We start from the raw sequence: 27217 nt of genomic DNA, 5'->3' as shown, positions 1-27217 counted from the left end.
AAAATCACAAAAGACTGCAATGTTTATTTACTAAACCTTTTAATGTATCAATCAGGAGGACCAACAGCATCGTATTAATCGCTATTGTTTTCTACTGACAACAGCATAAATGAATAGATTATAGGAATCCAATCAATTGTTCTTGGTTCATTTATGAAGAGAGACGTCTAAAGCTTCAGAAAACCTTGCTGAGATTTTGGTGACCCCTAGTGAGCAAAATAATCATCTACTGAGGAGTCTGAAGACTACTCAAATAACTATTCCAGACGGTTTCATTTGACACAAAAAGCATGATATTGTTCTTTCCTGTATAAGAACTGAAATTATGGTCATTTAATGAGCAAACGACTTTATTAATAAAGTTTTTTTCATATTTCTAGAGGGCATACATCCACAGCACAAGCAGCAACTACAGCATGGACACAGCTGTAAAGATAACCTGATGATTTCATCTCAAAACCTCACCACCACACGTTCATGTTCTACAACATCCGCACCTCAAAGAAAAAAAACATCTACTTAATTTTGTGTGACCAATTTAATCCTCCAAGCATGCATAACAAAAAGGAATGAGCTACTTTTCAAATGTAAGTTTTTAAAAAGGGATGAAATATAAATTGCCATGTTTGAAAACCAATTGCAAGTGTTGTAATTCTATGGCAAAGCTTTATGTATTTCATGTTAATGTCAGCAGTGATCTGTACTGATTAGAGAACACATCAAGGCTTAATACAACATCAAGCAAAAAATTCTGATGCTTTAGCGGCGGACAGTGGTCCAGCCATCATCATCCGTCTCGTTCTTGGTCCGGCGCGGGATTTCCTTATCTTTGTCAGAGCGCCAGGTGCTCTTCTCACCGCCATCACGGTCCCGGGGTCTGGGAGGAGCCTCTCTTTCATCCTTGCGCTCTTCCCGTCGGTCTTCACCACCACGACGCCATGAACCACCTTTGAGTTAAGAAACAGGATATAAGAAACTGACCTCTTAAAAAGGTAGCCCAAGCATATTTCACTTGCTCAGCTTTGTCCTAGGGTCTTGGACTTTATACCAACACCTACTGTCATGTATGCCACTTTAAACCAGAACTGCTCATCTTGTTTTGTTTGAGAAAAAAAAAAAAACATCAATAACTTGAACATTATTGGATTCTATTGCAATTTTTAGACTTTGTGGCAACTAAGTGTTTGCAGCAGCATGGCTATGTTTGGAGGCATTTTGGACTGCTGTGGTATCGTGCATTTGTAGTTGCAACTTGAGTTTGGTTTGTTAGATGCATGTCTGTGATTTAGTTTTGGATAAGTGCTTTAAAAAAAAAGCAGTAAATAAATTTACTGTTATAAGTTCTATTATTAACTCACTCATGACCCCACACTATAAAACAGCTTTATCTGGGCCACTGATACAGTACCTTCATCTCAAACAAGTGTACATTTTAATTAAATCTGTCAAAAGGCTCCATATGTGCATACTTAAATGAGCGAAAATATTATGACTGCATTAAAGATGTGCAAGGCAGATCATGAGACTAACCTTCTTCGTGGTCTCTGTGGGGGACTCTCTGATCACGGTCGCGGTCTCTGTCATCTCTGCGGTCCCTCATGTCACGGCGTTCACCACGGTCAAAGTCTTCACGACGAGAGTCACGCCAACTGCTCTGCTCCTCAGCACCACCTCTTCTCCAGCCACCCCCTTCTTCCCTGCACATGCACACATTCACATTAAACTTAATGCCAACTGGATGAGCCTAGATTTCCAGCAAATAGTAAATGGGTGGATCTTAAAGGTGCTTTATGTAAGTTTTTGACTCTTCTAAAGCCAAAAAATAACAATATGCTTGTAGATATTTAGGAAACATGTTATTTTTACACAACTGTTTCTCTGAAAAATAATGCTATAGCCAGTAATTCTACTCTGAAATGTGCATTTCAGGCAGGTTCCGGGAAAAAATTAATGCATATATATTCATTACTACTTACAGATGCTAATTCAAAAAGAAGCAAAACATGCACTAATACAACCATCTACAACAGATTACATCCTAAACATCATGACGTAAACATTGTTCTAAGAAGTACATCATAAGCAATTGCATGGCATGAATGAGCAGCATTTTAACTGCTCTGAAACCACAAGCCTGTAGAATATGCAACAGTGTCACGTTTTTACTTCGAAACACAAAGCGCTCAAATTTGTCATAACAGAAAAGCCTTCAGACAAAACTCGTATTTTTCATATAGAGTAAATTGTTAGATAAAGTTGTTATATTTTACCTGGGAGGGCGGCGATCTCTAAATCGATCTCCCTCATGATGGTCATCTCCCTCATTCTCACCATCATCTTGGTCAGTATCACGAGGAGGCCCCCAGCTTTCTTCCCGAGCCTTCTCTCGCTCTCTCCATCCACCTACAAAAGGTTACATGGAGTAATTACATGAGTTGAAAAGACAATTGAAAAATGGCAACTGAACTGACTATAGTTAACACAAACCAACTTTCCACTGATCAAATACCATATATATTTTTGCTTCCGCCAAATGTCCACATACATTAGTGAATGATTTCCAACAACTACAGTTATAATTCCTTTTTTCACCTCTTATTTCCCAACCATCTTTTCTCTGACCTCTGGAATAACAAGGGTTTTATTTTGCTGTTGTACCTTTAAGACCAAATAAATTTCTCCAAAGAAATGACACTTTGCTGCACTTAAGAACGAGCTGTGGGTTTAAACTGTCCCATGTTTCAATAACAGATGATTGCATCACATTACTTTGTGACAGGAAAATTTGATTCCTCGTCATATGAACTCTTTAACACACATGCAACATGCCCTAAAAAAGAAAAGAAACAGAAGTACCACATGAGCTCGAACCTGGTCTCCCAAGAGGTTTCCAGGGTCTAGGGTCATCTCCACGACGTGGGCCAGAATCATCCATACCCCTGCGGCCTCCCCTCTCATCATCCCCTCCTCTTCTGGGGCCCCAGTCATCATCTGCCCCACGTCGAGGCCCTCTAAGTTCATCCATGACTCTACGGGGTCCACGGTCGTCATCAAAGGCTCTTCTTGTGCCACGGTCTTCATCACCTCGTCTGGGGCCACGGTCATCGTCCATTCCACGCCTTGGTCCACGGTCGTCATCACCTCTTCGAAGACCTCGGTCATCTTCAAAGGCCCTCCTGGGCGCACGGTCATCATCAAAGCCCCGTCTGGGAACATGGTCATCATCACCTCCTCGGCGTGGACCTCGTTCATCATCAAAGCCACGGCGGAGTCCTCTGTCTTCTGCACCACCACGACGAGAACTTTCTCCTCCTTTCCGGAAGGGCGTTTCATTGTCACGGTCTTCTCGATCATTGTCTTCATTGCCTTCACGCCCCTCCTGACGCCAGTCCCTGGAAGGAAAAAAAAAAAAAGATAATGAATCGTAATTCTCTGCATCTGTTTATAATCTTTGTCCTTGCACATATGGTTATCAATTAAAGTGAAAACTCTTACCGGTCACCAACAGGACGTCGCCGTTCTGAATCGCCCTCACCACGCTTCCTCCAGCCCCCTTCTTCACGTTCAACACACTCCTGGAAAGAAAACAATTGAAATTTAGACCAAGAAATAACAATATCCATTTTATATCTGAACAACAGTATGCAGTCATTATCTGGTTAAAATGGAAGTGTTCATTTTCTGAAGTGTTAATTTTTATAGAAATTAATACTCTTCACCAAGGGAGCATTAAATTGATCAAAATAATTGTTACAAAACTGCTGTTCTTTTAAACTTTTTATTCAAAGAATCCTGGAAGAAAAACAAATTCCACAAAAATATTAAGCAGCTCAAATCAGCACATTTGAACGATTTCTGAAGGATCATATGACACTGAAGACCTGAGTAACAGGTACAGATACTCAGCTTAGCCGTCACGGGTAGGGCTGGGTATCAATTCAGATGTCCCGATTCCGATTCGCAAGCTCTCAATTCGATTCGATCTGATCTGATTCTTAATTTTTTAAATTACATTCAGTGAATATAGTTTACAAATGGTGAATTAATAAAAAGAAATTAAGGCCACAGGCCTGTATTTTAAACCTATTCTTTATTGTATAGGGTCCTATTTTTTTTTAAATAATAGGGACCTATAAAATGTTTTTTCTTAATTTGTCTAGTAATCAAATGAAGGCATAAAACATTAATTTAATTTATCCTAATCAAATGAAAATTAAACTTATTTTTGGCAAACAAAGTGCTGCACAACAGAGGTTTACTGTTAAAATGAAAAGAAAACAAATGTGATTATTCCTTTAAAAAAAGTTATTAATATTTATTAGTAGTAGTGGTATTGTTGTTACATTGAGTCTTAAGACTGCACAATAGTAATATATTTCTGTCACAGTTTCTTCACGTTAAACCAAACCTTTATTTTGACAGGTTGCTGTGAAGAACTTGCAGCTGCTGTGTATGTGATATGATATAGTTCTCAAATTAAACGGTAACATGCTAATGAAATGATTTAGAGCAGCTGGAGAGGATATTCGTGTGTTCATGTCATCACATAGTGAGATGGCAGAGGCCGAATATACCGCAAGTGTCATGAATGACAGGCTTTCTGTTGTAACATCGTACAAGGTAAATAAGAATGTGATCTACTGCAGAAGACTAATGATAAAATTCACGTTAATCAGATCCTGTGTTAAATGTTTGCTGAAATAAATACTGGAAGAGATCGATCTGCGGCTTCTGACAATCTATATCGAATCGACGTCAATTTAAAAAAAAATTAAAAAACGATTCATTGAAAAATCGATTTTTTTTTTGCCCAGTCACAGGAATAAATTACATTTTAAAATATAATACCATAAAATGTAATAATATTTTACTGTATTTTTTTCAAATAAACCCAGGGTTTGTGAGCATAAGAGGCTTCTTTCATAAATATTACTTTTGAACAGTAGTGTATGGTATATAAGCACATTTGCCACAGGGTTTTTTTGAGTTACCTTGGTGGGTTTTTCTTCTGGTGCCCTCCTCTCCTCCTCCTTGCGGCGTTCACGCTCCTCAATTTCCAGTTGTCGGGCACGCTGCTTTCTCTCCTGTTCCTCCAGCTTACGCAGGCGCTCCTGGTATTCACGTTCTTCTTCCTCTCTTTGCTCCTGTTCCAAGCGTTCACGATCTTCCCGCTCTAAAACACACAAAACCAATGAACAATTCAAAAATGAAAAGCAGTGAACAAAACAATCACATCAAATAAAATATGAATATGTCTAAAATAGCATTGTAACGAATCACTGTTAACTAAGAATAAATGAACAGCAATAAGAACCTTTCTTGAGCTGTTCCTCATGGATTCTCTGAGCCTCCTCTTCTTTTTGGAGATAGAAGGCCTTTCGTCTGTCCTCCTTACGCTGCTTCTTTCTCTCCTCAACACGCTTCTTCCTCTCCTCAACCAAACGTTCTTGGAACTGCTTGAGTTTTTCCTGTGTACATGAGAATTGCTCAAAGCTTAGCTACCAGGAACATCAACATCCTAAACGTCAAGGACTTCATCTATAATAGTTACTGAAAGCAAATAATCTGTAAAACATTCATTGAATAAATGACACTTGAAATGTAAGTTTTATTTACCTCATAAATGAAGCTTCGAGCAGCTTTAACTTTGGACAGGAAGTTCTCCTTGTCTTCCATCATCCTTGACATTCTCTGTTTGTGTTCCAGCGCCTTCTCACGCTCCATCTTCATATTGCTGATCTGAGCAACAGATAAGCACAACAACCTTTAGCTTCAATTACAATAAACAACATGGCATGATTACATCATTCAACATGTCCCTCTCATTTAGGTATTAATAAATTGCTGAATTAAACTATAACCAGACAATGAACAAGTAGGGCCTCAAGAAATACTTTCACTTTAACTGTAGTTTAAAGCATGTTCAAGTACGTGGGGGATTTGAGACTTTTTTAGCAAAAAAATTTAAAATTGGACCAGAGGGCAAAGTAAATCACATGTAATTCTAACAAGTGCAAAAAGTAGTATGCGATTATTACCCTCTCTTCCTCCTGCAGCTCCCATAACTCCATGTCTTTGATGCGCTGCTCCTCGTAGGCTTTCTTGATCAGAGGAATCTCCTCAAGGCGCTTGGCTCTCTCAAAGTAGTCGATCTGGAATATGCATAATAGTATCACTCAAGTGTAATATTCCAATGTCCTATACTCAGCTGCACAGAATTAACCCTAATCCTCTGACATCTAAAACAGTTTACCAACATACTTATTTACAATGACAAAATACTTCATGAATGTGTAATATAAGCTCTACCTTCTTCTCCTGGTTTTTCAGACGCTCCTGAAGTTCTTTCTTCTCTTTTTCTAGTTGTTCTACCTGTTTGGCCATGATGAAATCAGGGTCCAGCTCCTCCAGATCCTAAAACATAAAATAAATAATTAAAAATAAACCTTTTCAACTGATAATGCAGTCTATATTTCATTTTCCCAGGTAACTTCGCCAATAAAAGTCTGGTGTGTCCTAAATAGCCACCTCCCTGACAAACTCAGTACCTCAATATCAATGTCTTTGAAGGCCTTGGCTCCCAGCTCAGTCTTCTTGATCTGCTCCAGTCGCTCACGCACGGTCTTCTTTTTGATTTGCTCGTGTTCTTGCATGATGCGCTCCTTTTCTCGTTCTTTTGCCTCCTGTCTAAGACGCTCCTCCTCGGCCTTGCGCACCTTCTGAAGCTCTGCCTCCCGTTGCTCCAGCTCCTCTTTCTCCCTCTGGATGTTAAGGCTCTCCAGACGCTCTTTGCGTTCCTCAATCGTTTGTCGGCGAGCGAGGATGCGCTGATGCTCTTTGCGGGCATTCTTCAGGTAGGCTGTGATGGCCTGCTGACTCTGCTCCTCATGTTCTTGCTGTGGGCAAAGTTACAGTTGATAATGAAACTGAAATAACACTGGCCAGCAGGGGAGATAATCGATTAAACTTTGCAGTTGTCTTACCAGTATGGAGGCAGGCTTGATGACTTGGATGGCTTTAGCCAAGGAGGATGACATGGCAGTGAGCTGATTCCGTATTTGTTCAGAGGGCATGTTCTGTAGGAACGGACCTACTGGAGAATCCTCTTTAGTAGAATAGTTCAGATCGGAGCCAAAACTCAGTGTTCGAGATGTATGATCAATGCGCACCTTTGGGTAAATACACAAAGTTTAAGTCACTATAACATTTTGGACAATTTGGAAATTCTCCTTGACCATGTAATTAACTACTAAGATGCTTGATTTAGAGACTATGTGTGGAAGATATACACCAACATTTGATGAGTAAAATGTTTTTTGTTTCTTCTTTGCTATACCTGTAGGTCACAGTGCCGTGCTGCATCTACAATTGAGCGCTCCAGTTGGAAAGCATCTACAAATGGCACCAGAGATGCCAACCTGCTGAACTCAATGCTCTGGTAGATCTGAGCAACCTGGAATATTAAAACCCAGAAGACAGAATTTGAAGATTTGCAGAAGATTGAAGCATGCACAGATTCCCCAAGTAATTTTTAGACGCCTGGGGGTAGATGATCAAGCCAACCTGTTGCAGCAGTCTGAGGATGGTGTTGTTCTGCAAGTGAGGAACATACTGTTGCAGGTCTGATTCTTTCTCAGCTTGGTCCCTCACCCAGTTCAGCACCTATCACAGCAGCAGCAAGAACACATACACAGCATGAATATTGTGTCTTTAATGTGTGTGTTGACATCAAGAATATTGTAACATTGAAGACTGCTTTCAGAATGATCTAACAAGTGCATCGTTCTTCTCAACAATTAGGTTTATGAAAGTCAGTAGCTTAAAAAAAAATTCTGAGTTCTAATGGTTAAAGAGTACAGCATGGGTGAAAGTTTCTATTATTTTATTGTGGATATATACATGATTCTTATAAGCTCAGAGGAAAAACTCTGACTGAATCAGACATAACAGTCACATAATGTAATTCTAATGTAACTAATAAATCAAGTGCCATTCACCTTAGTCACTCTTCCACAAAGTTTAAGAGGGTGGAAGTCCACCTCCAACCAGTTGTAGACCTCTTTGACTTCAGGAACAACATACTGAAGCAGGTTGAACCTCACCTATGACAAAAATAATACCCAAGAAGGTTCTCAATATTTTTCAATAAACTAAAAATGTAAGGGATTACAAAAATGACTATTGGACAGAATGGCTATTACCATGTCGTTGATGAGACTCTGGCGGGTGGGTGGAGACTGAAGGCCAAGTAAAGTAGCCAGTCTGCGGTGTTTCTCTACAATGATGCCATCCATGTCCAACAGACGAGCAATATCAGTGCGCTCAGGGGTGATGGGAATAGACAAAGTGGCCAACAGCACTCGAGTGGACATTCTGAATGAAAGGAATTAAACACAACAACACTTTGAAGCAAGTCTCAAACGAATTAGTAGTTCAATAAATGGCTAACTACTGTAAAATGACAGCAAAATTATTCCATTAATCATTCAAAAACAAACAAATAACCCTCGTTCAATCTGATGTTTGCTCTTATTTAATGCTCACCTCTGCATCTCTTCTTGGGTGAGGTTCTTGCGCATTTCCCGGGAGAGGTGATAGAGTCTGTGTAGGGTGCAGGCATGGAATAAGGCATTGCCAGACTTCCAGAATACAGTGGACACCTTATTGTAGTAGTTGGCCATAAGCTGGGGTTTAGGGGGCTTCTTCGAGAGGGCAAACAATCCATGGATATCTTCAACTGCTTTGAATGCTTCCTGTGTGGATTAAAAAGAATGTAAGCAACCAGTATAATCAGCAAATCATTCTTGCTTGCACAACATATAACAAACAAAAAATCTCTAGTGCAAAAAGATAGGACGTCATAGTTTTTTTCTCACAAATGAATCCCAACTAATATGAATCCCATAATTGTATTTTTTTTAATTGATCTTTTTCTGTAATCAATAGGGCTGCCCTCGACTAAAGATTCTTCTGATCTACTAGTAATCATTAATTTTAAGCAATTAGTCGACTAATCGCATGTTTATATTAATAAACCATATAATTCATAATAATGAGCCTTTAATTGTCTATAGCTTATCAGCGCTAAAGCACACACAAAGCTTGCCAAAGCGCACCCGCAGAAGTAATAATTATGAATGCCTCAGGAAAAAAACAGCAAGAAGACTGCCTTAACATTATAATAATTCATTGAGAAGTGTTTTCTGTATTTTTGGTTGCAAATCGATGACACTGACTCGTCATTTCCACAGTGGACGTGCATATTTCATAAAGATTATATTATATAATAAAATATTTGTTTTCCATTTGAATTGGTTCATTTGAAAGCAGACATTTTCTACATATTTTTCATGTCTGTGAGGCAAACACGGAGTTCAAGTTCACAGAGACCTAGACGTCAGAAAGCGCACTATCACTTTACAAAAGCACAATGTTTTGTTGTTATTGTGAGTGCACACAAATAAAAGTAGACCTTTCACAGATTTGAAAGATGTATTACTCTTATTTGTATGAGCAAAAATGGAGTATTTTAAGCTGAATTCAAATGATCGCACCGGCGCTTCCAAAATAACTCATGCAGTGAGTGCGCTACTATTCAGCTTCCACACGCCGCACAAAAACTTCAATAGCACACATTTTTCAAGGTTAATGTTAGAGGAAGCGGCCATGTAATGTTGCTGCTACTTACATGTTTCAGATGATAAGCCACATTTGAGGTCGATGAACGAAACGAACATTTGGATGTCCTGACCGATGTACTGTAATTACCACATAGACCAGCTGTTAATGATCTGTCCGTCACGGACTACGTGACTTCGCCACTTCCTGTGGATTTTTTTTTTTCTGCAATTAAGCGAACTAATGAAATTTTGATCGACTAAGCCTCTTCTGGTCGACTAACGGTTAGTCGACTATTAGGGGCAGCCCTAGTAATCAATACAGTTTTGTTCTTTGTTTGCATGGAAAGCACTCTCTTTTGCACTGTAAAACGGTTGAAAGTTGCAGCATAAATGGAAACTAAACTCAACTGAGTATAAATATATTTATGTTATATAATAAATATATTTATATAGTCTATTGAACATTGGTGCCAAGTATGAAGCACAGAGACCTGCCACAGCTCCATGCTAATAGCGCTGTCCAGCTGGACCAGACGTGTCTCGAGGTGCATGGACTGGCTCTCAGGATTGTTCAGGTTGATGGCAGTGCTCTGGTTGTGATGTCGTTGGATCTGTCCCAGGTGCATTCGCAGGTTGTCACACAGCTTACGGAACTCTGCTTTACGAGTGTACTGCAGGCAAAACTTAAACGCTGTGAGAGAAAATTTACATTTTTGTTAGAAATTTGCGCACAACCAAAGGAATTTACATTTTTGGTATCATATAACATGCGATATATAATGCAATGCTCTACTAATTCTACCAATAAACCCTTATCTGTACCCTATACTAAAAGTCCCACAAGCAAATGTTTTTGTGTTATATGAGGTTTACACTGACCTTGCTGAGCAATGTCATGGTAAAGGCGCTCCACTTTGGAGTTATTCCTTAGCAAGTCCAGGCACTGGCGGTACGACTCCCACAAGAACTTGACCCAAGGCGTGAGAAGAAGTCTGTCAGTGCGGTCTTGAGTGTCTTCACCACTAACGGCACTCAACAGAACACTGAAGATCACAGAAAATAAACAGATAATCTTTTATGGAACACAATTATCTAGACAGAACCACTCCCTTCAAAATTCACTTGAGGCTGGATGTTTTTGCAGGTTCCTAATGAATACTAAAAACAATAGAAATTGAACATGTCCTGTTTGCATGAAGCGAAATGTAGTGAAATTCTGAAATTAGACAAAATGAATTACACCAACAACGACAACAAACAAAAAAAAAAAAAAAAAACTATCTAGACATCAGTAGGAGGGAACTGCGTGGGCCTTTAGCTTCCTGTACCTCTCTGGGGTCTGAATGTTGTCCAGATCCTCAATGTCCAGCACCATCTGCTGAGACTCCTCTTTTGCAGTCTCAGTCTTCTCCTCTGCAAGTTTCAGGTAAGCACGGACCACATCCTCCAGAGATTTGATATTCACCTGAAGCATGAGAAGAGGAGCAGTCAGTAATTTCATGAGAAGGACAGAACTTACAATTGAACTGAGGTCAATTCTACAATAAAAATTCACTATGACTGCAAATATTGTATAAAAATAACCTAAAAGCACTATGACACAAATGACCAAACCTTAAAGTCGGCATGAAACAGAAGTAGCAACAGATCTTTTCTTTCATATTGCGACATTCATCCGAGTGTAACGGATTATTGAAAAAGAAAAAATATAGGCTGGGTTCTATGCATCAGTTGTTGATCGGATTTTGAGATGTAAGCATTGCATTCTAAATTGCTTTAAGTGGACTAAATGATTGGAGAAGTCCTGCAAATGTCACCAGAGAGCAGTCTGTCATTTTATGACATTTTCATTAAACACTGCAAGGTCAAAACATTCGAGGAATAATAAATAAATAGCAACAATAAAATGGTCTCAAACCTGTTGACAGATGTTTTTGTACTGATACAGTCCCTCCTTTGCCAAGTGGCTCTTGCGCAGATCCACGCAGAGCTCCAGGTACTTGAGCATGATAGGCTCGTGTATCTTCTGCCATGTTCGATGTTTTTTGCTCTTGATGACATCGTAGAGCACATCCAAAGCTGGCTGCTTTTTACCAACTTCAAGAAACTCTGAGAAAATAAACAGAAAGACTGTCATGACCACCAGACTTTTGGGTATTAGTTTATTTATGACATATACAGTATCCAGATGGGATTGATTCACTGAAAAATGTTTCATGATCTTGCTGCAGTATTTTATCAAATACCACTTTCAACACAAACAGGTCGTTTACAGCTGGCTATAATATTGTATGAACATAGAAAAGAAATCGTGTAGGCTAAACCTGTGGCAAGTGCGCAGTGCTGCTATTCCACTTACGTTTTGTTTATTATTTTTTCCAAATAACAACGTATTTGCTTTACATTCACGAACAAGTAATGGTGCTATAGTTTTAAGGATTTTCTTAGTGTGTACTGTTAATTAATATTTAAGCTTCGATAGCGTAACTTGTCATTGCTAAGCTAGCGGAATAGAAAAGCTTGCTAACACGCATGGTAGCATTAACAAAAACGGTCTCTATCTTTGTTCTTTTACCAATTATGTAAAATATTTACATTTTATTTACAATCATGGTCTTTCTTTAAGTACGCTAAGAAGATAAATATACGATGCAGTAATAAAGGAGACTTAAAACGCTGCATCATACATGACACACAGGCCCAGCAGCTGTGACATCCGGCCTGCGCGGAACATGGCTACTCCAGCACGCGCCATATAGAGCTAGCAGCTAGACCCAAGACAACAGCCTAAGAGACGACCACCTACAACATTCACCCACCGTTTGCCCGCTTAAGAGCGTTCTCCGGTCTCTGGAAATAGGCTGGCATTGTTATGGCTTGCTAGCAGGCAGTTTTCAGATAGTCGAGGCTGTTTTATTGACTCTGCCTGTCCATCCGCGCCGTGACTTCTCGCCGCGCAAGCAAGAAAGGACTAGCTAGCGCACGTGAACTGCGCCGGCGAGGAAGACCAGAGTTCCCGTATGTACACGCTTCCTCCCTGACATGCAAAGACATAATAATATATATTTTTTAAATTGAACAAATTTATTTCTTATGTTATGGCTGGCCTTATTATTTGACCTTTCAATAATTTTTTTTCTCAGACATTAGCTATAGGATACAAAAAACCCTAAAGGGGAGAGTGGGGTAAGATGAGCCATTTTTTACTTATTTGGTCCTCAAGATGAGGGAAAATGAGGCAGAAGTACAATGTGAGCCAAATGCTGTGGGGTAAGTTGAGCCAGTAACTTATTTAAAGTGATTTCAGGATGCTTTCTATCATTTTAAATTATCATAATGTATCTATGACAAAGCATTCTAAAAAATTATGGCTTAAAAAATGTTCCTGTGGCTCAATTTTAGGGGTAAGTTGACCCGAGTCAGCGGGCAAGTAAGATGGACCATCTGGGTGAAAACTTACCATCTGACTCGATCTGATTCAATCCCATGTGGAATTTTAAAGATAATTTACCTCTTTTAAAAACTGACTTAATAATCAAATTTCATTTTACAAACAGTCATATTTCTTTTCTTAAAGCTAACTTAAACAAAATAAAACCAATCAAATGAAGTTCAATCTTTAATTGTTTTCATTTCTAAAACAATATGTTGAACGCCAAAGTTTTAACCTTCCCAAAAACAGACTAAACAGAGAGTTTGTCTGGTTCTCAGAGCAGGATTTTGTGCACTTGTACAGTGTCCCTATCAAATAAACTAAAAATAATATCTATATATACTGTACATATATATATATATATATATATATATGATAAACTAAACCAGTTGCATAATATCACATTAAAATACCTGTTTATACTTAAGAAATTTCAGTTAACTTCAGTGCCTTATGCTGGGGTGAGATAAAGTGATGGCTCAACTTACCCCACAGCATTTGGCTCACTTTGCCTCATAGCTGGAATTTTGGAAAAAACTAGGTAGCTTACCAATTCAGGCTAATATTTCGCTAAATGATTTGCGTGGTTTTATATGTTGCCAGATCACCTAGGCCTATATGCATCATAAATATTTTTAAACCTGGATAAATTGCTTTGATGTAACAGCTATTACAATTGTTATGCTACAATTTTACTTTGACAAGCCAAAAACTGTTTTTAAAGTAAATGGGTGCCTTCCACTCCTCCCATGTGTTTCTCCATTTTTCACAGTCTTGCAGAAATGATGTGTGATTCCAAAATACATGGTCACATGACACAAGTGTGCAGTTGGCAAGATAAAGGGGGATGGGTCAACTTACCCCACTCTCCCCTAACATGCAGACATATTGTAATCATTAGTCATTCATGAAAATTATTCTGTGGACAATTATTATCTAAGCATTAGCAGCATAATCTAGGTTAGAGATTGTGCACCCAAAAATAAAAATTCTGTCATTATTGTCCCTCATATTGTTCCAAACCGTTTTCCTGATTTTTATTATACAAACACTGATACATTTTTGAAAATATCTTGAGATGAATGTTTAATTAGGATAACATTGTTTGTACGTTTTGTCAAAAAAAGATGCTGAAACTCAGGAAAATCAACTTTGTTAAGTGCACTGGAGACAGAAGGCATGAATGGTTGAATATGAATAATGTTTGAATAAGTTCAGTGGTTTTATGAAAAAAAAAAAGGAAAAATGTTTTGATTATACACTGTAAAAAATAAATCTGTAAAATAACAGAAAAAGTAGCCTACTGGCAGCTCATTACACATGACATATCCATTCATTTTTACGAACATTTCTGTTAACTCTAAAACACAATGCAATGAAGTGTAAAATTCAAAATACTGGTAAAAAACCTGTAAAAAACAAATACGGAAAAATTACTTCAAATTATACAGTATATTGTGCCCTATTTTTAGGGGTTTTTTTGTGTGTAGGTGAGTTTTATTTACACAAATGTAGAAAAGTTGCTCCAAGATTGAAGTCCTTAAAGTAACTTGCCTTAAAACTTAGCCTATACTTATAGGCTGTTGATTAAATTAATAAGATTCATTTAATATTCATTTATTTATGTTAGAATATGCTTTTATTTTTTGGTTTAATTATTTGTAAGTTTGTTATTTTTTAATACATTTTTGTTTATTGTTGTTGTTTGTTATTAAGATAGGTTTAATTAAGGTTTAAAAAAAACCTTAATCGCACCAACACACTAGATGTCAGTATGTCGTTGGATATTTTAGTTGAAGGTAGAGAAACCCGGAAGAAGCGTGTTGATCACTTGACCAGTAGTGGATTCCTACTGTTTATGATAAGTTTTCGTTTTATGGGTTTGTCGTTCTCCTCTCTATTTTTTCCTTTAATACACGTACTCGGAGGAATTACTGCAACTCAACAGCTAGCTCACATGCACTGATATGCTAGAAACTATTTGATAATTGGTAACGCTTGGCTTACATGAGAAAACTGTTCCTGGATTTAACCCTTAAACATCTATTTTGCAAGAAGAACTGTAGATTTTGACACTATAATCGTTTTCTGGATAATCTGTCTCGGCATATTTGACAATGGGTTGTGTCTGTTCGCGCTGACACGTGCATGTGCTTTCCAAACTGTAAACATAAATGGTTCAGAAATTATTGAAGTGCTAGAAACAGATTAACGTGTTAAGGAATGGAATATGGCTACATCTGAGATGATGCTAAGTCTTGGACTAATTGGTAAGATTAAAATACCGCGAAAATATCTTTTATTATTAGAATATTTTATGTATTAAAGCGATAGTTAAGCCAAAAATATACATTTTGGGTCCCACTTTATATTAGGTGGCCTTAACTACTATGTACTTACATTTAAATTAATAATTTGGTACAATGCACTTATTGCCTACATACATGCTTTTACATTGTACTTATATTTTTAATAATACCTATATGTAATTACATCTGTAATTAATATCTGTAATTACATTTATAATTACACTGTTGACTCATCCATTACACCTTAACCCACCCTTAAACCTACATATACCACCAAACCTGTCTCTAACCTACTCGTATCCCACCTCAATAGCAGCAAAAGTGTTTTGCAATACAGTATGAACACAATAAGTACATTGAACTTATTTTTTGATGTAAGTACATAGTAGTTAAGGCCACCTAATATAAAGTGTGACCAAATTTTGTAATCATTTACTCCTTATATTTTTCCAAAACTGTATGATTTTCTTTCTGTTGAACACACAAGGGGAAGTTAGACAGAGTGACAGCACTATTTGTCAGTCACCATTTACCTTCATCGTGTGGAAAAAGATGCAGTGAAAGTCAATGGTGACTGAGACTTTCAGTCCTTACTAGCATTCTGTCTAACATTTCATTTTGTGGTCTGCAGAAGGCCTCACGACAGAATCTAAAATCTCTTTAATTGCAGAATAATTATTATTTTGTCAGTAATTGCATTCGTCCCCCTTATGCAGAGAAAGATGTAAATGCAGACACGCTTTGGGTTTGGTGTTATCCTTCCATCAGTGCTGATCTGCGAGAGGTTCTGTTGAGAAAATGTTGCTTGCCGTTGAACAATCAGGTGCTGCACACATTTGTGTTTGGACAGTACTGCCGAACCTGGTACTACATCACCACTGTCGAGGTTCAGGAGCCAACTGCGCTTAAAAAGGTACAAAACTTCATGTTTAGGACTCCACTACCATCCTGAAAGCTTACAAAGCTGTGCTCGAATAATGATACTACAGGAATAGTTCGACAAAAATGAAAATTTTGATAATGTGATTGTTTTTTGCTCATTTACTCGTCTTTATCTCGCTCCAAACGTGTCTGACTGTCTTCTGTGGAACACAAAAGGAGAAGTTTATCAGAATGTTGACACTGCACTTTTCCATATGATGAAAGTGATTGGTGACCAGGTGCAGTAAAGCTCTAAAAAGTGACAAAAAGCATCATAACACTAGTCCATACATCAGTTTCATGTGAGGAGAAGACAGAAATCTAAATCATTATTCATTGTTTCTCATTCACATTTGTGTGTGTGGTCTAATTTGGCGCATCAATGACAGATTGTTAATGAATGAGTCAACTATTCCTATAATCCAGTGGTGCTCAACCAGGAGGCCCCAAAATGACTTAAAATAAAATAAACTGAAAATATTTCTTTCTTAGATTTACATCCTTAACGACTGTTTGTTTCCTTTAAAAATCATGCCAGCTTGCTAACTGACTGTTCAATTTGATTCAAAGGTGACACATTTCTCAGTAGTTATCACAGCTAAGGACTTCAACCCTGAAAAATATGCTGCATTCAGTAGAGTTCTGTGCAGGTATGTTTCATTTAAGTACTAACCATGTAGTTTCACAAATCGGTTTCTTTCAGTAAGCATCTTTTGTTTGTCATCACACCATTTCTAAGGATGTACACTAAGTTTTTGTATGTTTGTGATGTTGCATCTGCATCATTGTTTTCGTTCAGGACGTATATCAAACATGGAAGTCCTGTGAAGATGATGGAATGCTACATTGCGGTTCTGACCAAAGGGATATGCCAGAGTGATGAGAACGGCTCCTTCCTTATCAAAGATTACGATGTCAGGAAGGCCTACCTGGCTGGATCTTTAAAAGGTTAGGGGTGAACCCTTAAAATGAACAAGCACTACATACTAACCACAGCAAGAACTGAGCAGCTCAAATAATCTAATCACATACTTTTGATACCATGGCCATTTGCTCCAATTGGCTTTATGATTGTTATTTTAGAAATCCTCCAATAACGTGTCTTGATTCTGTAAAAGAAAATCTATGTACTGTATGCAAATTTACTTAAGATGTTTAATCTTTATTGTAGATGTTGTGTCACAATTTGGTATGGAGACCATCATCCTTTACACAGCACTAATGTTGAAAAAAAGAGTAGTGGTCTATCACCCACGGATTGAGGCGCTGCTGGAGGTCACAAGGTAACCACGGAAATGATCATTTAGTTGACATGGAAGCAAAATGGGCTGATGTTTACTTTCTTAATTTATATTCGTGGTCTCATTGTGCATGATTCATAAATATTCATTAATCCAAACCAGAAATATGTCAGATTGAGGAATTAAAATATGTTGCAAACAGTATGTCCTTTGTTGCTTTTAAAAATATCAGGAGGTGTTTGTGGTTATGTTTAGCAGTTTGTGGTTATGGTTAGTGTTGCAGTTTGTGTTTCTTATGCTCACCAAGGCTGCATTTATTTGATCAAAAATACACTATAAACATTACCGTTATGAAATATTATTACATTTTAAAATAACTGTTTTCCATTTCATTATGTTTTAAAATGAGATGTATTCCTGTGATGGCAAAGCTGAATTTTCAACAGCCTTTACTCCAGTCTTCAGTGTGCTGAAAGAAATATTATCATGAATGTTGAAAGCAGTTGTGCTGCTTAATATGTTTGTGGCAACACTGCTAAATTTGTTCAGGATTCTTTGATGAATAGAAACTTAAAAAATAGAATAGAATAGGGAAAAAACTGTTTATTTCACATTTATTTCAGTTATATTGTTTAAAATATTTCTCATTTATTTTAGTTATATTTTTCAATAGGAAAAAAAATTCACATTTACTTATTTAAAAATATTTTTCACATTCGTTATATTTTTCAATTCAATTATAAAAATTTGTAACTACTGTATTTAAATGTATTTGTCACTTTTGATCAATTTAATGCATCCTTGCTGAATAAAAGTATTAATTTCCTCATAAATAAATAATATTACTGACCCCACACTTTTGAACAGGATTGTATATGATAATGGTCGCACACTAAAAAGTTTGTGGTAACAGTGTTTTTTCTTTTTAAAACCAGAGCTCTTCCTGGATTGGTATGGCATAGAAAAGACTGGTCCATCCTCCATCCTTTTGTTCACCTGGACGATAATGAGCTGGAAAACCTCAAGCTGTGTACAGGTATGGAGAATTTCTTCTCCGTAAAAACTAGCACTTGCTGCTACTTATCTGAATTTCCATGTTCTTTCTCTGTAGGGTATGTTGCAGGGTTTGTCGATCCTGAAGTCAGAGACAGATCAGATCTGTTTGATGTGTACGTTAATCTTTCAGACAGTGAAATCACTGTGTCACAAAATGCCAAAGGTGAGAGATCCAGTTGACTGGGTAGAATTGGGATGGGGATATGCAAGTCATCATATCTCACTGTAGTTTGTTTTCAGAGGCAATGGCTATGGGAAAACTCCATAAAGAGATCGGCAACTTCATTGTCCAGGCTGCAGAGGACACTGATTGCACAGATGCACAGGTTATTAAGGTACGAGTAAGAACACGGTCGAAAATCTCAGCAATGACAAAATACTGCTTTAGCACGACACGACCTACATTAAAAGCATTTCAATTTACCAAGACTTAGAAGTCCTGTGGTTTTAATCCAGCCCCTTTTTAAATCTGTTTCCAGGATATTTCAGGAAAAACTAAGGAGATCCTCAGTAACCTGATGTCTCTTGTTGATGAAGCCGAGAACTCTAAATTGACTTTGGAGACTCTGAAGCAGCGGCACTACCCTCCAGCGACTGAAAACTTCCTCTTCCACTTAGCTGCAGCTGAGCAACTCCTGAAGATCTGACCAATCAGTGCATCCCGGCCAACTGGCATGCCTCACACAGTAACCGATCGGAGAGGAACTTACCATTCATTGTCAATCACACAATGAATTGTAACATTTGCAAGAATCTGTGTGTAATTTCAGGGGTTGTGAACAGTGCGAATATCATATAAGAACAAATTTATATTTCTTATAAAGATATGAAATATCGCTATAACATGATAGCTACACCTCATGAGTGTAATTATGTTGAATCAATGTAACATTTCTATGTGATAACAGGTTTGAGATAAATAATTCATAATCAAACCTTTTGGTAACACTTGGATTTATATGCCATCTCTGCAAACATTCCTGAGGTATCTTAAGTTGTTCATAACCTTAATTTGGCATGCTCTTTGAACTTTTATAAAATTTAATAATTGCACATCAGTGTGAAAGGGCTGATGGTTGCCTAGTTCATACCTAACTAAAAGACTTTTATTATGCCGTAAAATAATAATACTGTGTTGTTCAATGAAAAATAAAATAGTTTCTCTATTGAAGGGTCCCATTAAATTCAGAATGTAAAGAAATTAATCACTGAAACCAGTTTTACTTCACTATTGAGTGCCCAAACCTCATCTTAAAGTTATGATGTTAATTAACAACCTGTATGTCCATTCATGTAAGAAATCTTTTTATCATTATATGTTCAAATGACAAAAGACATTCCCCATGTTAGAGAACTTTATTCCCACATTTTGCAATTCCAGTGATTGCACTTAATGATTGCTTGAATTGATTATGGCATTACTTTATACATTTTTGTTTATTCATCTTATTAATTTGACAACCCCTTGGTATCAAGGGCTATCCTTTGTGCCTAAACAGATCATAGAAGATATTCTGATCATATGTGTGCAATGTATTCTGAAAAAAAGAGGATGCTCAAACTGTACTTCTCTGATTTCTTAAACACTGTCTTCATCCTTTACATAGTCATAAAATGCTGTTTCCTCAGATACTTTGTTAAATATATATGTGACCATTAAATATAAAAAAATGTGCATGTGAGTGGCAACAGGAATTTTATTGACACTAACAGTGTTATTAGCATGATTTGGCCAAATCCACTTCAGTGCAGTGTTTAAAACCCTTTTTAGCCCGAAATGCAGCTATTAAATGAATATGAAATCAAAACCATACAGTTGTACTTCTTCCTTTCATTATTCAGTATTATTACAGCATTGATTAGTAGCTCAAAAACCCTTTTGAGAAAATAGAGCATGCTTTTAAATCTTAAAGTAACCACCTTTTTGAAATGTTGTTGAAATGCACTGGACTTTAATACACTTTGTTTTCAGTGTCAAATAGTAAAGTTACAGTCCTCTGTGGTAAAACAGTTCCCCGTTACTGTCAAGTGACTGGAAATCCTCTTCTAAACTCTCCTTCTTTATCTGCAAATAAATAATAGGTTGGATCTGAATCATGCTCATCTATTGGTGATGGATAATGTGATTTTTGATGATAACATTCAGAATTGATGAATGCATTTCCGAAATTAAAATGATAAAGTATGACAATCTGGTTTGTTATGAATGTGTGTTACCTTGCCAAACTGTGGAAAAAGACTGAAGGACACAGGAATCATCAGGCCAAAAATAATGGCAGTACTGATGTGCCGAACAGGAGCGATTATCATTGGGTTCCTTTGGACAAACTTTGCCCTGAAACATTGACAGCAGATTTCACATGCTCACACTATCAAAACTTTTAAGTAAAACGAAAGTCAAATTGTTTTGACTTGTACCTTTTAAGGAGAGCCAGCAGTAAAGTGGGAACAGCTGCAGTGGTGCCAAAGAGAGCCGCTCTTGAGAGGGCCGTTTCCTTTATGGCCTGTGACCAACACAAAGAATACATATTTAAACAGTTTAAAGATAAGCAGCTTTGGTGGCATAAGGTTTTATTGCAGTCTCACCTTAGAACCAGCTGCCTTCGAGACTCCAACAGCATTTCCGTTAGAATCAAACACTCGTATTCCATTATCGGCCTCTTCACTTCTCACCACCATTACACTGAATGCACCTAGACAGGCTAGAAAACCACGTTTGCTTCAAAACGTTTCGATGGTATTATAACCTTAGAGGGCACTATAGACCGGAATATGTATGAAATTGAGTACTCCGTATGAACAGACTCTACTGAAGGTGTATTGTGTGCATTTGTTTTCTGGTGTTCTTACCTGAGAGAGGAATAGGTAACAACGATCTAGAGAAGGTCTCAACCACGGCACCGATGAGACTTAAACGCTTGAGTATAATCTGAGGAAGAGCCTGAAAGGAGAGTATATTTAGGTCGCACTTCACCCCAAATTCTATATAATATTTTAATATTTAAATGTAATTAAATTTTTGTATTTTCCCACCAAAACATTCATTAAAATGAATTTTTTTTGCATTGTGATAATGATAATTTGGAGAAAATGTGTAGCTAATTGTCAGTTACGTGTATTATCTTGCATTATTATTTTGAATACACATCTGAATGGTCTTAAATTAGGATTTAATTTCTTTAAGATTAACAATCGCTTGTTTCTTTCTTTTTATGTCAGAGGTGTAACATGACCCGGACATGAACTTTGAATCTTGACAGGTTTCATGAGATTCTCACACCTGCTGAACAGTATGTCAACAATACACCAAACATAAAATCAGAGGAAAACGTTTTATTGACACAGAAGCCAGTACTGTGACAAAAATCTCTCTTACCCCTGCAAATGTTGAGTAGGCAACTGTTCCAACAATAAGAATGGACTGCTTCATCGACGTTTTGTTGTCCTAAGCAAAAAAGTGGAAGAACTGTGGTTAAAATAGTCTGCCAAGTTACACGAAGATCGGTATTTTATATCATTTAAATTTAATTTAAGAAAACTACTGTTTACCTTAGTTGCTGTTGCATTTCTGTTAGCATGGTTGAATCCTGCACAGTATGTCTGAAGCAAAAACTACAGCAAAAATTGTTACAAAAATTGTTAGCTGACAAGAAAAGACATAAATGAAGACATAAATGTAGAATGTACTTACTTGCCAGAACAATGCAGGTTTAATGCCTTTGTGGGGGAGTAAACTTGCAACAACCTGTAGAAATAAAAACAGATGGTATCTTTCATTTCAGATTATATACAGTCTTCCAAATGTACATTTTCAACTCTCAATGCATTGCTTCACATTGTAAGCATAATCTATGGACTATTTGAATTTTTGAACTCACCAAGGGAGCAGATATAGGTAGGAAGACTGAAAACAAAAAAGCAGATGTGTCATCAGATGGCCAAAATAACATTTTCAGTTCACATGAATGCAAATTGTTTCACATAAATGGAGCAATACCTCAACTGCATAAATGACACAAACCTTCAAGTTTGTTACTGTACCTTGAGAACGAAACAATAGTGAGATTACACCTCCAGTATCAGGATGGACAGATGACTAAAAAAAAAAATTAATGACAAAAAATGTTAATGATTTAGTTTAGTGCAAAATCAAACTGTCTTCAAACCACATTTGGACAGCCAAGTCACAGCTCACACCTTTAACCAACATGTCAATGATTGAGATGGAACAGACACATCCCACACTTTTACCTGCTATTACACATATGTTTCATCTGAATCTATTTACATTTAGATAATTAAAACTACACAATTATAAATTTATTTGTGAGACAATGGAAGACGCAGGAGACTACAGTAAAACACAGTGAACAAAGTAATCCAAAATAATTTATTTTTTTAGTTCTGTAGCCTATTTTGCGCCATGTCCAAAGAATCAGTGATATCTACACATTGTTTGTCATGCTCACTTGAAAAATGTAAATTCATAAAAACTTACAAGAGACAGTAACCAGGCATTAGCCACCTAGAGAGAGAAATAAAGGAACACTGTCAAGTTTTCAAATTGGTACTAAAGTAAGCAAAGTTAAATGAACACACAAATAAATGCTAAACATATTAAGCAGCCTACTTTTTCCTTTCTTTGTGTATGTCCCTCATTCTGAAGAAGTGTCCTGGCCTGCTCAATTTCAGCCTAAGGAAAAAAATATTGGGTCTTTTGTTGTCAATTTTTAATGTTATAAGCAAGAAACAAATATCTCAACGTTCGTTTCATTCTGTATAGTGCACGTGATACTGTTAATATAGGTTTACATAGAAGGCTGTACTGGGCCGATTCATGATATTAATGTAACGTTACAGATGGAGCGATGCATGATACAGCAACTCACCTGGGATGACAACACAGAACTGGGGTCGAGGATTTTGAACCAGAGACGCAGTCTGCTTAGAAACGACTACAACATTGTAAATTTATTCATTTATTTGTCGCTGATATCATTTTCATTAAGACAAATTAATAAAAACGTGATTTTTACCGAGTACGCAAAGACACACAAGTACCTGTCCATTGCTTTGCCAGTACTGTAAGTTGGGGTCCATTCTAGCTTTTCAACGAAGGATATACAATCATTACCAATTCATTTTTTGTTGCTTACAAAAAGATTAACTTGTGCAGGTCACGCCAATGAGACCTGCTTGAGCTCAGCTGCGAGCCTGCGACGCTTCCGCATGTCACGTGCTCAGACGTTATCCAGTTACATTCTTCTTCTTTTTCTAGCTTTACGGCGGATCGCAGACTTATAAGTGCATTACCGCCCATCCAGTTACATTCCAGGCCGTCTTGATACTTGAACCAAATTTACCTTTAAATCAATCCATACCATATTTCTGAAACTAATCATGAATAGTGCTGTATGTTGCACATTGCATTGTTATGTATCAAAAAATGCATAGAAATATGAAATATAGCCCTGCTTTGTTAATCGAGTATGAGTTAGGAGAATTAATAAATAATTATTTGCTTAGAATGTAGATAATTAACCCTACTGTATCTGATTTGATACATGCATTTCTAAGGACTTTAAATTATCAACATGATCAAACTTTGCCTGTTGCGCACAATCTACTGCATGCCCTCTGCCCTCTGATTGATAGTTAAAATGCCTTTTAGTATAATTCTAAAAATGTCCTCTTTCAGGTCGTGGTACTTGTGTCCTTTTTAATCTTATATAAATAACAGCAGCTGCATATTTTTGCTGTAAATTAACGTGTTTTTTCCTCCTCGAATAAGCTCCATATTCTCATTATATCACATGAGCTATAAAAACCTAATGTATGAAATATGATTTTTTTTTTTAAAACGTGCAAAATTGCATGTAGGTGTGTGTGCGCGCGCTGCGCAACTAATGCAAAATGAGTGCGCAGCTTTGATGCTCAAAGTACTTTTGTTTGCGGATTGCAATTGGATTGCATTGAGCACATTGGCAAGATGGCAGCCACCATCGGGAGACTTCTCGGGACTTCTGTAAGTTTCATTTAGCAGTAGCGATAGTAGCACTTCTGCTGCGGACGATTATTACGAGGAATAAGTGTTGATTTGCATTTCGGTGCAAATGTGATTTAGTTTGATTCTGTTAGTCATCGTTTAGTTAGCAGATACGTTTCACGGTGTTTAACCTTTAAACTGCTTATATAACGTCCACTGTCGAATAACTAATTACCAGTGCATAAACAATTGTTGCGCATATATATTTTTTGAATCAATAAATGATAATAAATTAATGTTTAATGTATTTTAATAAATGTAAATAAAAAGTAGCCAGTTTATGTTAGGTAAATGTATATGAAACATGTATAATCTCACTACAAAACATTTGTGAATCGCTTTAAATAGCAATCAAGTGTACAGCATTCGTGGAATGTACCTCTTATTCTGTGAGCCTGTATAGCTTTTAGATATTTTAAAGTGTACACATGGTGCAAGGCCATGGTGCTCTCTGTTGAACAATGATAATCAACTTTTGTAACGACTTTTCATGCATGTCCCTCCTTTTCACAAAAGGCAAGAAGAGCTGCAGTTAATGGAGTGAAAGTCTTGGTCCCTCACAATGGAGCATCAGTGATAAGGGCTCCAAAACCCCTTGCTTGCATTGCTGCGCAAAAAGCTTGCTTCTCAATCAGTAAGTCAGTAGTTAGATTTCTGCCTTTAATTAAATCTAATATCTTTACTAATCAATCATGCGTGTTTGTAAATATTAGGCACTGCTAGGTGGGCCCCAGCGGTCACTCAGCCAGCCCCTCACTTCAAAGGCACTGCTGTCCTCAATGGAGAGTTCAAGGAGATCAGCCTAGAAGATTTCAAGGGCAAATACCTTGTCCTTTTCTTTTACCCACTAGATTTGTAAGCATACACTTTTTCATTTTCTTCCTAAGTTTGCACATGTACAATTTATTATTTTTTGTACTACTGAATCTACAGCTTGATGCATACTATTTAGTTGTATTTTAAAGTATTTAAGTAAAGTTCAATATAGAACCCTGATAATTCTAAAAATAACTTGGAAAATCTGAGACAAACTCTCATCTGAATTGTGGAAATGCAGCATGCACCCATGCTTAAGATTGCCTTATTATAGCTATAACATTCAAATAAATATAAATTTTATCCCCATTTTAATTATATTTCTAAATGAATATTTAATTATTGTAAATTATTTACTTTTTTTTAATGCTTCTTAATTTCTTCCTACTTGGCAGCACATTTGTTTGCCCCACAGAGATCATCGCTTTCAGTGACAAGGCCAATGAGTTTCGTGATATAAACTGTGATGTAATTGGTGTGTCTGTGGACTCTCACTTTACCCACCTGGCCTGGACCAACACCCCGAGAAAGGTTTATACTTTACTTTGAAAAGGCCAAGTACACATTGCAGCTAAACAGTTAAAATGCACATTAAACACATTACATGTTAAACATTCAACACATTCTCAGTTCTCTAAGTAGGATCAGGTTATTGGGAAACTAGCAACAGAAATGCCTAATTCATAGCAAATCTTAAGCTCACCAACTAAACTCTGGTTTATCTGTAGAGTGGAGGATTAGGGAAAATCCACATTCCCCTGTTGGCTGACCTCACAAAGCAAGTGTCCCGGGACTATGGGGTCCTGCTGGAGGGTCCTGGAATTGCTTTAAGGTAACATGAAGTTGCTGCACTTTTACAAAGAAGTTCCTATAAGTTCTAGTTCCTATGTTTTCATGCATTGTTAGACTGAATAATTTGGTTTTCAGGAGGAATGTGTGCATCACTAAATGATGTTTCAAAATATAGGGGTCTTTTCATTATTGATCCAAATGGAGTGATCCGACACATGAGTGTAAATGACTTGCCGGTTGGACGCTCTGTTGAGGAAACCCTCCGTCTGGTCAAGGCCTTCCAATTCGTGGAGACCCACGGTGAAGTCTGTCCCGCCAGCTGGACCCCAAAATCACCCACAGTGAGTATTTACTCTTTTTACTAGTATTATAAACCTGTGCACTCTTTATAAACTGTAAGGGGCTAGTCACCATACGTTTTCCGTTCAATTGACTTCCATTCATATGTATGCGAATGTGGGAAACCAGAAACACAAATGCAAATCATGTAAATTTCGCTATGCTTTGTCCATAGACATTTTGCATTCTCCAAGTCTAGTGACCGCAGCTTTAGGTTTCAGTTGTTGTGAATTGGTAGTATTTGGCCAGCAGTGAACTTAGTAAATCTGTCATGGCCATAGATGCGGAATGTAAGGGTTTGTTGATGTTTTGGCTTTGCATTTATGTAATTGCCTTTTCTGTTTGTTTCAGATTAAGCCAACTCCAGATGGCTCAAAGGAATACTTTGAGAAGGTCAACTGAAAACTCAAAACTACTGGTACTGACAGATCACGCAGATCTTAGCACTTAAATGAAGCAAGCCCATAATCCATATCCAGAATAAATTATTTATAGACTTCATGTATCAGTATGTTGGCAGTTATTAGAGAGCGGAATCTGTTTTGATATATGTATTTGTTATGCTGTCCAAATAAAAACTGCACCGTCATGGATTTGTCTCTTTGCCATAGCAGATGCTTTCAATTCAAAGTGCTTCACTCTTC

At 37.2% G+C, this 27217-nt stretch overlaps 4 protein-coding genes across 10 annotated transcripts; 2 read left to right on the top strand and 2 right to left on the bottom strand.

The window, feature by feature from the left end:
• Window positions 1–332: 332 nt before the first annotated feature.
• Window positions 333–12579, bottom strand: eif3s10 (eukaryotic translation initiation factor 3, subunit 10 (theta)). Of its 2 annotated transcripts, none has more exons than XM_058796822.1 (22): window positions 12440–12579; window positions 11539–11729; window positions 10949–11085; window positions 10500–10663; window positions 10112–10311; window positions 8545–8753; window positions 8202–8373; window positions 7998–8102; window positions 7564–7662; window positions 7337–7453; window positions 6984–7169; window positions 6549–6896; window positions 6310–6414; window positions 6039–6152; window positions 5617–5739; window positions 5315–5468; window positions 4992–5173; window positions 3496–3575; window positions 2857–3392; window positions 2271–2403; window positions 1531–1697; window positions 333–947 (listed from the first exon to the last, which is right to left on the bottom strand). In XM_058796822.1, exons 1-22 carry the CDS (start codon window positions 12486–12488, stop codon window positions 760–762), a joined length of 3759 nt encoding a protein of 1252 aa, XP_058652805.1. In that variant the 5' UTR covers window positions 12489–12579; the 3' UTR covers window positions 333–759. The 2 variants fall into 2 exon arrangements, with proteins under 2 accessions (XP_058652805.1, XP_058652806.1); XM_058796823.1 differs by having other exon boundaries at window positions 2872–3392.
• Window positions 12508–20391, top strand: dennd10 (DENN domain containing 10). 5 transcript variants are annotated; one of them, XM_058796825.1, is made up of 9 exons: window positions 14862–15323; window positions 16079–16275; window positions 16854–16933; window positions 17083–17231; window positions 17455–17566; window positions 18460–18560; window positions 18636–18743; window positions 18821–18915; window positions 19060–20391. In XM_058796825.1, exons 1-9 carry the CDS (start codon window positions 15284–15286, stop codon window positions 19225–19227), a joined length of 1050 nt encoding a protein of 349 aa, XP_058652808.1. In that variant the 5' UTR covers window positions 14862–15283; the 3' UTR covers window positions 19228–20391. The 5 variants fall into 5 exon arrangements, with proteins under 5 accessions (XP_058652812.1, XP_058652808.1, XP_058652813.1 ...); XM_058796828.1 differs by lacking the exon at window positions 14862–15323 and adding an exon at window positions 16461–16522 and having other exon boundaries at window positions 15338–16275; XM_058796829.1 differs by lacking the exons at window positions 14862–15323; window positions 16079–16275 and adding an exon at window positions 12508–12638.
• Window positions 19922–24307, bottom strand: sfxn4 (sideroflexin 4). 2 transcript variants are annotated; one of them, XM_058796832.1, is made up of 14 exons: window positions 23642–24307; window positions 23470–23521; window positions 23211–23273; window positions 23079–23105; window positions 22622–22676; window positions 22459–22484; window positions 22272–22325; window positions 22130–22192; window positions 21957–22025; window positions 21431–21521; window positions 21167–21282; window positions 20999–21084; window positions 20798–20915; window positions 19922–20645 (listed from the first exon to the last, which is right to left on the bottom strand). In XM_058796832.1, the coding sequence occupies exons 1-14, from the start codon at window positions 23647–23649 to the stop codon at window positions 20568–20570; spliced, it is 906 nt and encodes a 301-aa protein (XP_058652815.1). In that variant the 5' UTR covers window positions 23650–24307; the 3' UTR covers window positions 19922–20567. The 2 variants fall into 2 exon arrangements, with proteins under 2 accessions (XP_058652815.1, XP_058652814.1); XM_058796831.1 differs by having other exon boundaries at window positions 23470–23535; window positions 23642–24012.
• A 139-nt stretch (window positions 24308–24446) lies between these two features.
• On the top strand, window positions 24447–27162 carry prdx3 (peroxiredoxin 3). The gene is made up of 7 exons (XM_058796833.1): window positions 24447–24605; window positions 25143–25260; window positions 25340–25481; window positions 25838–25973; window positions 26171–26274; window positions 26410–26575; window positions 26925–27162. Exons 1-7 carry the CDS (start codon window positions 24570–24572, stop codon window positions 26973–26975), a joined length of 753 nt encoding a protein of 250 aa, XP_058652816.1. The 5' UTR covers window positions 24447–24569; the 3' UTR covers window positions 26976–27162.
• The last annotated feature ends 55 nt before the right edge of the window (window positions 27163–27217 follow it).

Source organism: Onychostoma macrolepis, chromosome 13 (genome assembly GCF_012432095.1).
Source record: "Onychostoma macrolepis isolate SWU-2019 chromosome 13, ASM1243209v1, whole genome shotgun sequence".
NCBI classification, from domain to species: Eukaryota; Metazoa; Chordata; class Actinopteri; order Cypriniformes; family Cyprinidae; genus Onychostoma; species Onychostoma macrolepis.
This window is presented reverse-complemented; position numbering and strand designations above follow the sequence as displayed.

Excerpts from the sequence above, each read along its gene's own strand:
- eif3s10 (XM_058796822.1), bottom strand. The coding sequence starts at position 12,488 with ATGCCAGCCTATTTCCAGAGACCGGAGAACGCTCTTAAGCGGGCAAAC. Across the intron at positions 11,086-11,538 it reads ACAAAAACATCTGTCAACAG|GTGAATATCAAATCTCTGGA; the intron begins GTTTGAGACCAT and ends CTCATGCTTCAG. Across the intron at positions 5,740-6,038 it reads AGCTGCAGGAGGAAGAGAGG|ATCAGCAATATGAAGATGGA; the intron begins GTAATAATCGCA and ends TCTGTTGCTCAG.
- dennd10 (XM_058796825.1), top strand. The coding sequence starts at position 15,284 with ATGGCTACATCTGAGATGATGCTAAGTCTTGGACTAATTG. Across the intron at positions 17,232-17,454 it reads CCTGGCTGGATCTTTAAAAG|ATGTTGTGTCACAATTTGGT; the intron begins GTTAGGGGTGAA and ends TCTTTATTGTAG. Across the intron at positions 18,916-19,059 it reads CAGATGCACAGGTTATTAAG|GATATTTCAGGAAAAACTAA; the intron begins GTACGAGTAAGA and ends ATCTGTTTCCAG.
- sfxn4 (XM_058796831.1), bottom strand. The coding sequence starts at position 23,680 with ATGGACCCCAACTTACAGTACTGGCAAAGCAATGGACAG. Across the intron at positions 22,677-23,078 it reads ATGCCTGGTTACTGTCTCTT|TCATCTGTCCATCCTGATAC; the intron begins GTAAGTTTTTAT and ends TTTTTTTTTTAG. Across the intron at positions 20,646-20,797 it reads TTTTTCCACAGTTTGGCAAG|ATAAAGAAGGAGAGTTTAGA; the intron begins GTAACACACATT and ends ATTTATTTGCAG.
- prdx3 (XM_058796833.1), top strand. The coding sequence starts at position 24,570 with ATGGCAGCCACCATCGGGAGACTTCTCGGGACTTCT. Across the intron at positions 25,261-25,339 it reads AAAAGCTTGCTTCTCAATCA|GCACTGCTAGGTGGGCCCCA; the intron begins GTAAGTCAGTAG and ends TGTAAATATTAG. Across the intron at positions 26,275-26,409 it reads GGTCCTGGAATTGCTTTAAG|GGGTCTTTTCATTATTGATC; the intron begins GTAACATGAAGT and ends TTCAAAATATAG.